This window comes from Mixophyes fleayi, chromosome 11, assembly GCF_038048845.1.
Source record: "Mixophyes fleayi isolate aMixFle1 chromosome 11, aMixFle1.hap1, whole genome shotgun sequence".
NCBI lineage: Eukaryota > Metazoa > Chordata > Amphibia > Anura > Limnodynastidae > Mixophyes > Mixophyes fleayi.
Genome location: NC_134412.1, coordinates 92,105,651 through 92,117,979, shown reverse-complemented (window position 1 = coordinate 92,117,979; position 12,329 = coordinate 92,105,651). Strand labels below are relative to the sequence as shown.

At 44.4% G+C, this 12,329-nt stretch overlaps 1 protein-coding gene across 1 annotated transcript; it reads left to right on the top strand.

The window, feature by feature from the left end:
- The first annotated feature begins 78 nt into the window (after window positions 1-78).
- Window positions 79-7,100, top strand: LOC142107112 (forkhead box protein D3-like). Its single transcript, XM_075190279.1, has 2 exons — window positions 79-4,968; window positions 5,064-7,100. The coding sequence occupies exon 1, from the start codon at window positions 4,255-4,257 to the stop codon at window positions 4,951-4,953; it is 699 nt and encodes a 232-aa protein (XP_075046380.1). The 5' UTR covers window positions 79-4,254; the 3' UTR covers window positions 4,954-4,968; window positions 5,064-7,100.
- Window positions 7,101-12,329: the final 5,229 nt, after the last annotated feature.

Genomic DNA, 12,329 nt, shown 5'->3' with positions numbered 1-12,329 from the left:
GTATTTATTCCAGGGGCAATTTAATTTAAATCGTATTCCGTTCCGGCGGTCTCTAATACGTTGGTCTGTTATCTTAAAATTGAGTTTCAGTTGGTCATACAGCAGCGTTTCTCAAAATCTTTCACCCGGGGGAGGGGGTTCATTTTGTCTGGTGAATCTGTAAGTCCCCAGTTCTGTTGGAGATGTGAGTGATTGAACCATGCATGTTCTCCAGACGTTGTTGTACATAATTTATTCTTGACTGACGAACTATTATTTTGTAGTGAAATTTAAGCATTGACATCCATGCACCTCCTCTCGTGAGGTCTGTGTCACTTGGGGACGTGTCTATCGGGAGGCAGCTTGGCAATAAGTTTTGGCATAAAAATAATTTAAAAATACAAATCGTTTTTTTTAATGTGAGAATCAAAATTATTGGTTATTTATTTTGTTGCTCTAATGATTTTTACAAATTAAAATAAGTCTATTTTAAAGTTTTCATAACCTATGTAAATGTTTATTTAAAGCCCAGGCTGTGGATAGTGCGGCAAAGGTATTTATTCTACCTGGGGAGTAATTCTGCATTTCTGGATCCCATAGGAAATTTTGGAGCTCAGCCTCCCAGGCCTGTCTGTGAGCGTGCACGGGTCCAGCACCTGCACATAGACTCCCGGACCAGAGCGTGCTTAGAAAAGGTGGGGCCCTCGGGAGGGTGACTTGTCGTTGCTGGCTCCCCCTGCACTGTAGGTTTGTTATTGCACCCTTCTCTGGACTTAGCTGCCAGTTTCTGCGATAAGTGCTAAGCAGGTGGCAAAAATCTACATTATTCACTTGTATTTTTCAAAACTGAATGAAAAATAGAGCAAACCAAAAAATGTATTTGAGCACTGATAGTGCAATTGTTGCCTATAGTTGACGAATTAATATAAACTATTTAGAGTGAAATGGAAAGAGCACAAATCGTTTATTCTCCCAGCTGCAGGAAGTGATCCCGAAGGGAGACAAAATACCCCAATGATGATGGAGATTGCTTATGTTTTTCTGAGCATTAATGGTAGCGAGGCCACTATATCCTATTCAGGTCCTCCGTACTGGCGCCCTGCAGATCAGTGTGTGTTATAGGTGCCATCTTTTACAGAGCTGACCTGGCGAGTCTTAGGGCAATATTATAAGTGGAACGCATCACAGGACTGTGGCTATATAGGGCGTTTTAAGGTGAAACTCAGAATGGGTAACTGGAAAAAATCACCAGCGCATTAAAGACTTGGCATGTTTACCCACTTTGCTTGGCAAGTGGGTCAAAGACTGGAAAAAAAGAAAGAAAGTGAACTAGCCTATAACTTCGTGTCCATTTGGTGCTTTGTACATTGTGTAGTGTAAATAAATGAATTGCTCAAGATAGATCGCAAATGATTGAATTATTGCAGCATACCTCTTAACAGTCCTGATACTTGGTTGTCAAAAGAGGCGTGGCCTTGTGCGCCATTGGTAGATTGCGGTATGATCAGGGGTGTGGCTTATTCTGTCTTAAAATCTATAGTAAAAGTGGTACCTATGTCAAATGTGTTCACACACCATGGGCACTATATGTGCTGACTCAGCCAAGTATCTTCTCTTAGCAGCTGCTTTCTGACGGACATCTACCTGCGCTGCAGTTTTAACACAATAACAGCAAAAGTTATTTGGGCTACTTTGTTCAAACCCGATGTGGGGTTGGTGATGTGCCAGCGGGAGACCACTGTAAACGGAAGACTGCACAGCCCACCAAGGAAGTAAAACTAGCAGGAAAGGTAAGTGCTGGATACACTCTACTAGAGAGTGTATCTAGAAAATGCTTAGAAATAGGACAGGGATAATAATTGCAAAAAGACCCTTTTTAGATTTATATTGCCCATTTAACCCCTAAACAAAGTCGTCAACAAACGAGAAATGTTCTTTTAGCTGTGAATTAAGAAACAATTTTGTGTTCACACTAATACTTAGTGAATACTAAATGTACTATTCTGAAATGTGAAGATGTATAGATGGTTATCAATACAAGAGTCTGTATCACCTGTACTGTAATAATAGACATTGTTTGTCTTACTCTTTTACACACACATTCTATCCTCTATTATTTTTGCAATATTTCTTTACATCATTCTTGTGTTCTGCTGAATCTGTGCAGTTTCCTGTGTCTTCCAGTAGACAGGAGCGACATTGGCACACTCAGGTGATCATTGATCCCTCTGAGAAGTGTTACCCACTCCCACGGGCGTCTGCACAAAACACTCACAAGAATGTGGATCCAAGGAGAGCTGCAGTTTTCCTGGGGCGCCCCCTCCTCCCTGTCATAGCAACCGACAGAAACATGCAATACAACAACAGAGGGCCCCTCCCTGAGTATTGTACATGTTGTGGCTAGGTTATCAAATGGCACCATGTGGGGGGGCTCTGCACTAACCTATTGTCCTTCCAGTCAGCACATTAAGGGTTAGTTTTACTAACTTAAAAAAAAAAAGTAAACACACTGAAAATGCAGCTATTCTTTGGATGAAATTTTTGAATGTTATTAATTTGATGAGGGTTTTTACGAACACAAGGTAGTGTGGACCCACAATGCACATGGCTCCTAGAGCTTTTCACAATGAAATCAATTTGCCCATAATTCTAAGGATTACGGATACATCTGAAAATGGGCAAATAGTATAAAAGTCACATATATAGATATATATATACTGTATATATAGTTCCCTATGTCCTAGCACACAGAGCCCACTCTTTGATTTATTGCATATAACCGCTCTGCTCGATAACTGTGCACCTCAGGGGTGATGGGGAATATTTGGGAAGGGTGATAGTGTTGCCATATGCTGCATAGTCATGTGTTTCTCTTTCCTCCATATTTGGCTTAATACATAAAGCAGGGAGACTGCACTTTTTATTTATTTTTGGGAATGTCGTTACCATCAACAAGCAGATCTGTTATTTAAGTAACACTGCCTTTATCATCTACTTTAGCAAGTTGTTTTTTTTTGTTTTTTTTTAATAAGAATTGTGCCCTTGTAGAGTCTTTATTGCAGATAGGCTGGATATGGCTACTTGTAATCCAGCTGTGCTGCTGCATGTCCTGTGTGCTCTAGGTAGACATCTGGGACATCCTCTGCCTAATACATCAGTGTCAGCTCCTAGCAGAGAAGTGGGTGAGATGAGATAGATATATATATATACACATGTAACCATACTGGAGGGCAGCAGCAGGGTGCATGGCTCAGGCTGATGGGTGATACAGGGCGGCAGGGTGCATGGCTCAGGGTGATGGGTGATACAGGGCGGCAGTGTGCATGGCTCAGGGTGATGGGTGATACTGGGCTGCAGTGCGGGCTCAGGCTGATGGGTGATACTGGGCTGCAGTGCGGGCTCAGGATGATGGGTGATACAGGGCGGCAGGGTGCATGGCTCAGGCTGATGGGTGATACGGGGCTGCAGTGTGGGCTCAGGCTGATAGGTGATACAGGGCGGCAGGGTGCATGGCTCAGGGTGATGGGTGATACAGGGCGGCAGGGTGATGGGTGATACAGGGCTGCAGTGCAGGCTCAGGCTGATGGGTGATACAGGGCGGCAGGGTGCATGGCTCAGGCTGATGGGTGATACAGGGCGGCAGGGTGCATGGCTCAGGCTGATGGGTGATACAGGGCTGCAGTGCAGGCTCAGGGTGATGGTAGATACAGGGCTGCAGTGCGGGCTCAGGGTGATGGTAGATACAGGGCTGCAGTGCGGGCTCAGGGTGATACAGGTCTGCAGCAGGGTACAGAGCTCAGGGTGATACACAGCTGCAGTGCGGGCTCAGGGTGATGGGTGATACTGGGCGGCAGTGCAGGCTCAGGGTGATGGGTGATACAGGGCTGCAGCAGGGTACAGAGCTCAGGGTTATACAGGGCTGCAGTGCGGGCTCAGGGTGATGGGTGATACAGAGCTCAGGGTGATACAGGGCTGCAGTGCGGGCTCAGGGTGACCGGGAGGTGACAGGATCAGAGTGTTGGTCTCTGTTACAATGTTGCCAATGCGGGGGTCAGTGTCCGGTCAGCAGCAGTCATGTGACCTCTGCCTGACTCCTGTGTGGGCGGTCCTAGGAGACTCATGCTGTGGGCGTGGCTATGTTTGTTTACTATTCTGTGTAATTGACAGCTGTGGGCGTGTCATACTAGCACAGTAACACTGTAGTGGGCGGTGTCAGACTGATCACAGTACCGCTGTAGTGGGCGGTGACAGCGCGGTGGGCGGGCCCCAGGACACATGTGCAGCCCGGTCCTGGCGGAGACCCTTCCCCGTTGTACGATGGAGCAGCCCGGGCAGCAGGAGGTGTCCGCAGCGCCGGCGGAGAGGCCGCCGTATTCCTACGTGGCTCTGATCGCGCTGGTGCTGGAGGACAGCCCCGGGCAGCGGCTGTCACTGAGCGGCATCTACGAGGCCATCGAGCGCCGGTTCCCGTACTACTCCCGGCTGCGGGGGAAGGGCTGGCAGAACAGTATCCGCCACAACCTCAGCCTCAACCAGTGCTTCCTCCGGCTGCCCCGCCAGCCCGGGCACAAGGGCAGCCAGTGGGCGCTGGACCCCTCCTTCCACGACATGTTCGAGCGGGGCAACTACCGCAGGAGGCGGCGGCGGGTGAAACGGCTGCACCGGCCGGACAGCGCGGAGCTCAGCGCCCCGTTGCCCGCCTTCCGTTACCAGGAGCCGGCTGGATACCACCTGCAGCCCGGGCATTACCCGCTACTCAGTGGCCCCTGGGGGCCCGGGGCCCCTCTCCTCATCCCCCGGGCTCACAACCCCGTCTACTCGACCATCAACCCCGGGACCTTCCAGAGCGAGGTGTCCGCGTCACCCTACTGGGAGCAGGAGGTGCAGTACGGGGCAATGCTGCCGTCCAGGATGGATTACTGTCCCCAGCCTCCGATGTATAACATGAGCTCACTGACTGACACCATCATCTGACCCCAGCTGTGCCCCCTACACTGGGCACACCCATCCCCTGGCATAACCCAGCCAACTCCTTCAGTGTCTGTCATATGGGCATCTCCATCATCTGACCCCAGCTGTGCCACCTACACTGGGCACACCCATCCCTGCCAACCCTCAGCCTGGCATGACCCAGCCAACTTCTTCAGTCTGTCATATGGGCATCTCCATCATTCGACCCCAGCTGTGCCACCTACACTGGGCACACCCATCCCTGCCAACCCTCAGCCTGGCATAACCCAGCCAACTCCTTCAGTCTGTCATATGGGCATCTCCATCATCGGACCCCAGCTGTGCCACCTACACTGGGCACACCCATCCCTGCCAACCGACATCATCCAACCCTCAGCCTGGCATAACCCAGCCAACTTCTTCAGTCTGTCATATGGGCATCTCCATCTGACACCAGCTGTGCCACCTACACTGGGCACACCCATCCCTGCTAACCCTCAGCCTGGCATAACCCAGCCAACTTCTTCAGTCTGTCATATGGGCATCTCCTTCATCTGACACCAGCTGTGCCACCTACACTGGGCAACCCTATCCCTGCACAACCTTATCATTGCCTAATGGTCATCTCCATCATCTGACCTCCGATGTGCCATCCCCACAAGTCAACCAACACTACAACTGGCATGTGTCATCTGATACACTGCATGGCAAATCAGACTCCTTCTGTGCCGGTCATGGCAAACATTATCTGTGCCAAATCACCATCTCCATCATCTGACACTCATCCTCAGTACGTCTTCTGTGCCAACCAATGCCAGATTGCATGAGTACTGATTCCTGCCAAGTTCCATTTGCATTATTTGGTCTCTGCAGTGTTGGTACTGAACAATTCTATTCCTGCCAAGTGGCATCTCTCCTCTGGTCTCCATAATCTAACCCTCAGCCTGGCTAATCCCATCCTACTTATATAGTGCCATACAGATTTATCCCTGCCAAATGGTCATCTCCACAATTCACTTGTCATTTCACATAACCTCACTGTGAGCTGAGCAACTTCATCTTCCAACCATGTGCCGGTCAATACTAGACATTCTCACTTTGTGATCTCCATCTTCCCACCTCTATCATACCGGGCCTTCCCCTGCCAGCTAGCCATCTCCAAACCTACTGTGCCAGTTAATGGTCTATCCTACACTTGCCAACTAGCCATATCCATCCTTCATTCTGCATAATGCCATCAATATTAGACCACCTCACTGCCAAGAAAAACATCCGTCACTTCATGTGTGCCAGTCCATCTCAAATGTTTAACTCTTTTCCTGCCATAGATGCCCCCATGGTCCTGGCAATGAGCCATCAATGTGATATTCTGTTATTTAACCCTTTCAGCACACACATTACAGCACAATTGTGTGAATGTACTAACATAGCACCATTGTGCATTATGCTGATTTGATTCTTACTGCAGCAGATTTCAGTTTTATATTGATTCCACTTAAATTTAGTTGTTTTTTTTTTTCCAAAAATGTTCTACATGGTTAAACAAATGTTACACAATATAACTTACAGACCAATTGTTATAGGAAGAGATATAACTAGTTCATATACAGTTCACACTACTCTGCCCCTCTCATAAGGAGATATAAAAAGTTAATTAAGTCTTAGTACTATACAATCTATAGGGGGCTTCAACACTAGATACGCACTATTTTGTCAATTTCAATAATGGGTGGATTAAATGTTATATGCGCCTCATCACTAGTCCTATAATACGAGAGGATGAACAAATTTGTATAAGGATTGTCCTATACCCTCTCGACTTTCTGGATGGAGAAGAAACTTCATGAATCGTTGATACAATACTTTGTTTTCTACGGGTGCTTGAGATGGGGTGAATTCACACGCCCAGTTATTTTTATAAAGGTTTGAATGAATTGTATGTTTACAATACACCATTTACATATTGTTGCATTTATTTGAAAAGTCCACTTCATTGCTTTACATGGTTAACGCAACTTACATTTTTTTTTAATGTATGCAAACAGAAATGTAAAGTGTGAATGGTAAACGTATACGTTGTTTTCACTGTTAAAGAAAAGTATTTTTGTAATGTGTTTTATACAAGGTTTGTCCAGAATTTCTATAGTGTTTTAATAAACTGTTTATTTGAACTTAAGAATCATGGGTTTTTTTTGTAATAGTTTTAGTATTTATTTAGATAGTAATGAAAAAAAAATATTGAAGCATGTAAGGTGGTTTTAGAGAAATCATTATGGATCAGGTACTAATAAAATGTTTTCTATGTGTTCTTTAAAGCCAGACTACTCGCACGTCAAGAAAATAGTCACCTGGAACAGGTTTCATTGGACCTTATGGCTGTGACATTATTGCAGTGGTCACAAATAGATTAGGCGACAACATTACTCCAGAGCACAAGGTATTTCTGTTATATAAATGGGAAATTAACCATAAATAGGTTATATACAGTGTAATTCAACCTTACTGCACTTGTTTCCTACACACTGGGCCAATAAAAAAACTTTTATATATATATTTATTATATGTATGTGTTACATGCATGTCTCGGTGTTGGGAATATCACTACTTCTTAGGGGTTTACTTACTAAACTGCGGGTTTGAAAAAGTGGAGATGTTGCCTATAGCAACCAATCAGATTCTACCTGTCATTTTGTACTAAATAAATGACACCTAGAATCTGGTTGCTATAGGCAACATCTCCACTTTTTCAAACTCACAGTTTAATAAATATACCCCTTAGTGTAATGATAGGTTGCATTGTCAGGAATATTGCTTCATCTCGGGAGTGGGGGGGAGCTGCTTCGAGACGGAGATAACAGAAGAAAATTATTGAAAAATGCTTTATTCTTTTGAATAAATTCTATTTTTTAAAGATTATATGTATAATTATTAAAATAAAATGTCTACCAAGTGGAGCTGAGAAGCTAAGCACCCAAGAAATTTTTCTATTAAAAAAATAAATTGTACTATTGCATTTTGATAAATATATCCCTCCGTCAGAATCACGCCTGCTTTCTACACCTCTGGGTAAGGAGAGGTGTAACGATGGCTTTATAACTTTATAGAACATGACTTACAAAGAAGAACGTTCCTAAAGACACATTAAGGTACAATGTCCTTTCCCCGTTCTTCCCTCTGCTGGTTTTGATTCCGGGGCGTGATGTCAGAGGTGTCGCAGGTAAGAAGTTATTAGTGTCTCTTAGTCTTGTTAGGCAGGCATGGTACATCCTGGAGAGAATGCACTTGGGTGAAACGTTTCCATATATAACCTGTGTGTGAGGGTAGTTCCACACGAGCAGAGTTTCCACGACTCCGGGCTATTGGTGTGTACACTCCCAGCCTGGCCGGAGGCTCCCGTATCTAAACCATAAGGCTGCGACCGGTCACGAGGTTCATGTGTCTCCTGACTATGGTACTAAAGACAATTAAACAGCTTGTGTGACAATAGCTCTCTTACATGCTGAGCTTAGTAACGTGTCCGCCGTTGATGGATAAAGTTAAATGTCTAATGTTTGATTGTATTTAGTGCTTTGTACCCATGATCCTCTACTTTAGCATGCTGTAATAATAGTGAATAGCATCACCTGCCGGGTATGAGAAAAATAAAATAAAACTGCAATTCTCTAATTTGACACAATATACCAGCAGCTGATTCCTCTTGCAGCGTAATCATAGCTAGGATTATTTTCTCTGCTGAAGCTGTATGACTGCTCGTATACCCTATTAATGGCCAGAATGTAGCTGGATGCATAAAGTACAGCACAGAAAAAGGGCTCCCCCATTTTTATTTTTATTTTGGCACCCCTTCTTGTAGAAACCACATTAGAACAGAGAGAGGTTGCTCTATTCTCCCTGTCATGTTCATCCTGCTGCAGTTTGAAAGAAAAGGATGAACTCGTCAGAAAAGCTTCTTTTAAACCGTCAATATTTCAGAAGTTGCCCGTGGGACGCTACCATATTTCTTTGAAAGTTTGTTTCAAATGCCAACTCATGTGATTTGAGTTAGTCATTTACCTATTAGCAGACAGCAGTTTGTGCTACAGCAGAGGGTTCATTTTTCCTTACCCAATTTACTTGTATATGTATTACGAGTGGTGTTATGGTTATACATTTGTAATCGCTTTCTGTATGTAAGTATTATAACCCAGCGACACAACGGCGGCTCATAGTGAGCAAAAAATGAGCTAGAAGTAAAAATATCCATTGTGTTATTGTAATCCTCACCTTTCCTGGCATTTTTTTTTTTTTTTTTTTACACACCTCCCGGTGACTGAGGGGTCCCAGGATTTTCCCAGGCTATCTGGGGAGGGGGTCTGTGGCCTGCTACACAGGTCAAAGTACATTATGACAGGGAGAATATGAGTGAAAGGGACAGATTTGAGGCAGAATTCTTTTTGGAATCTGGCAGTCAGGGGAATATATCACATTAACCTGTGAATATAACGGTATGTCTGAGAGACACAGCATCTGAGTGCGTGATCCCCTCTCGTTGGGAGCAGAAAGGCAGCACGTAGAGGAGGAGTGCGTGAAACACTGCTGAGAGACATAGGGGTTCACTGAGGCCCCATGTTTAATGTGACTGTCCTATACACAAGTATTCATGTTACCTGTTTAAGAACTGGCCAGGAGGAGACAGAATATATGTGTATATATAGTTACTTTATTATTTGCAACCCGAGTACAGAGCTGGAGGAGAAGTGTAAATAAAGAGTTTGTTTTGTAATATAGAGATGGTGTAGGGTCCAACTTACTGTGCACACTTTGCAGACATTGCTGTAAAACCCATATGGGGGGAGCCACTGGTTACATATACCTACAACTAGAGATGTTCAGACTCGGTCCCCCGAGAACCGAACACCCCAACTTAGCAGATCCGAATACAGAGCCGGCTCGGTACTTTCGCACGCCCTAGGATTTGAAAACAAGGCAAACCGTCATTGTTACGTCGTCTGATCTCGCAAGCTTTGGATTCTACAAGTACCGCCCTCCATGGCGATCCAGCGCCATTTCACAGAGGGACACAGAAAGGGTAGCACAGTTCTTGGCAGTCTCTAGTGCAGTTGGGCAGCGTCATGGGTAGAAAAGGAAGAGGAGGGGTAGCAGTGTTCTTCAAAGTCTACAGTGACATTCAGGAGAGCTCCATTGCTAATTGTCATTGCTGAAATAGAAATACTAGGTCTGGCAGGCTTGGTGTAAATCTGTAGTCACATTGTACTGTGTTATATAGGTAACACACAGAGAGGAGAGCTCCATTGCTAATTGTCATTGCTGAAATAGAAATACTAGGTCTGGCAGGCTTGGTACAAATCTGTAGTCACATTGTACTGTGTTATATAGGTAACATACAAAGAGGAGAGCTCCATTGCTAATTGCACCACTTTTCTTTTCTGCCACTGCTGTGTGGCAATATGTCCTAGATGTGCTAGGAACTGCCGTGTGTTTGTGTCATTGCTCTGTCGCTTACCATCCAGCCAGGTCGCTGCAGTCTTTGTCCGAAAGTGTATGAAAATAATATTGTGACCTGTGAGGTGGTCAAAACTGACGGCAAATGACTTGAAATTAGAGTTATTGAGGTTAATAATAATGTAGGGGGGAAAAAAAAGCAAAAATATGTGATTTTAGAGAGAAAAAAAAACCAAAACCAAAACACACAAGGGCGGTTTTGCCAAAACATAAAGTTAATCCAGATCCAAAACCAGAACAACAGGGGTCAGTGAACATCTCTACCTACAACCAAGAACTCGCAAGGGCAGCGGAGAAAGCGCTTCTTCCACACATGATGACAAATGGTTACATTAATTTTGTGTTATTTTATTCTGTTGAAGACTCCAATACCACGTCCATACAGCAGAGGGAGCCCTGCCCATGCAGAAGGTCTAGCGCTGGAAATAAATGCCGGTATTTGCGGGTTATTCCGAGAATGTCTAAACATTCTGTGGTATGTTCTAAGTATATAAGAGATTATTTGTGTATTTGTGCGTTTTTGTACAGCAACTTGGAAGCTGAAATATGCATTATTGCTTCTTCCATTTAAGTAATGAACAGTGTTATTGTGTAACAGGACACTCTTCTACTGATAGAAAAACTTCCTTCAATAAATGCAGAGGAATCTCTCCGGCATAGGGTGTAAGGTTTATTCACACTTGTCTCAGTTATGTACATAAAGCAGAAAAACACAGAAAAACTCCCCGCAGTTATCTCGTACTTTAATCTTTTATGGTATTTTTCTTCCTGGTTTCCTTTTCCCTTTGAAGTTCTTGTTGCAAGCATTCAACCATTCTTTTTGTCATGAAACCATCATGGCAGAAAGCAGCCTACAACCATCTGAAACACACAACTTGTTAATAAATAATCATGATTTAATTTACAAATATTTAATAAAACACATGGCCATCACTTACTCTTGCCAATTTTTCTGTCCGCTTGCCTTTCTTTAAAAAAATAAATAAAGATTGTAATATTCCCACAGGGCCTAATTTTGGGATTTATCAATGTACTTCAACAACAGCGCCCCTAGTGGTAAATAGATCATGACCATTCAGTGGCTTGCAGAAGTATTGAAACCCTTGATCAGCTCTGTCATTTTACTGAATATCAAATCTTACACTTTTATATGGGCTACTAATATCCTGTATGGTTTAACTTCATGTACATCTTAAATCGTGAGTGGGGGACATCAGTTCTGTCTCCCTAGAATCTCATCACAAAATCTTGTTCTTTCATGTGGACGTACAGCTGTGCCTAATCTGCACTTAGCAAGGAGCGTAGCTGATCTGCCCAAATACCATACCTTTCAACTCTACAATATGTGGAATCCGGACACTACGAGAAGGGGTCTGGCCACCTGCAGATGGAGGTCTTCCTGAATCATGATGTTGGTGTGGCCCCTTCCCCTAAGGAATGCTTCTGTAGTATTGGACCCCCCCCCCCCTCCCTCAAAAAACACATCTCGTGTGAACAAGTGATAGATGTGAACGAAAACCCCTCACTGCTGTGAATGGGAGATACCTCCTGGCAGTGCTGGTGGCAGAAAAGACCCCCCAAATTGGGGACAGACCTGCCTAAATCCGGATAGTTGGCAAGCGACTACTCCCAGCAGACACTGCCTTAGTGACTTGCAAATCCATGACAGCAGCTGGCTACACACTTATGCAATTATCGTACAAATCACACAACAAACAACCATTTGGTGACATTTTGCAAAAGTGTGCACGCTCCCACTCTCAAGTTTTATCGTACTAAAACACACATTGTACCCTTTGATTTGGTTTCCTAAACTTCCTAAAAATCACGATCAACGATTGAACAATGTCGGACGAATGTGGAAGTGTGTACGCAGTCGCGACCTGCAGATATTGGTA

Excerpts from the sequence above, each read along its gene's own strand:
- LOC142107112 (XM_075190279.1), top strand. The coding sequence starts at position 4,255 with ATGTGCAGCCCGGTCCTGGCGGAGACCCTTCCCCGTTGTACGATGGAG.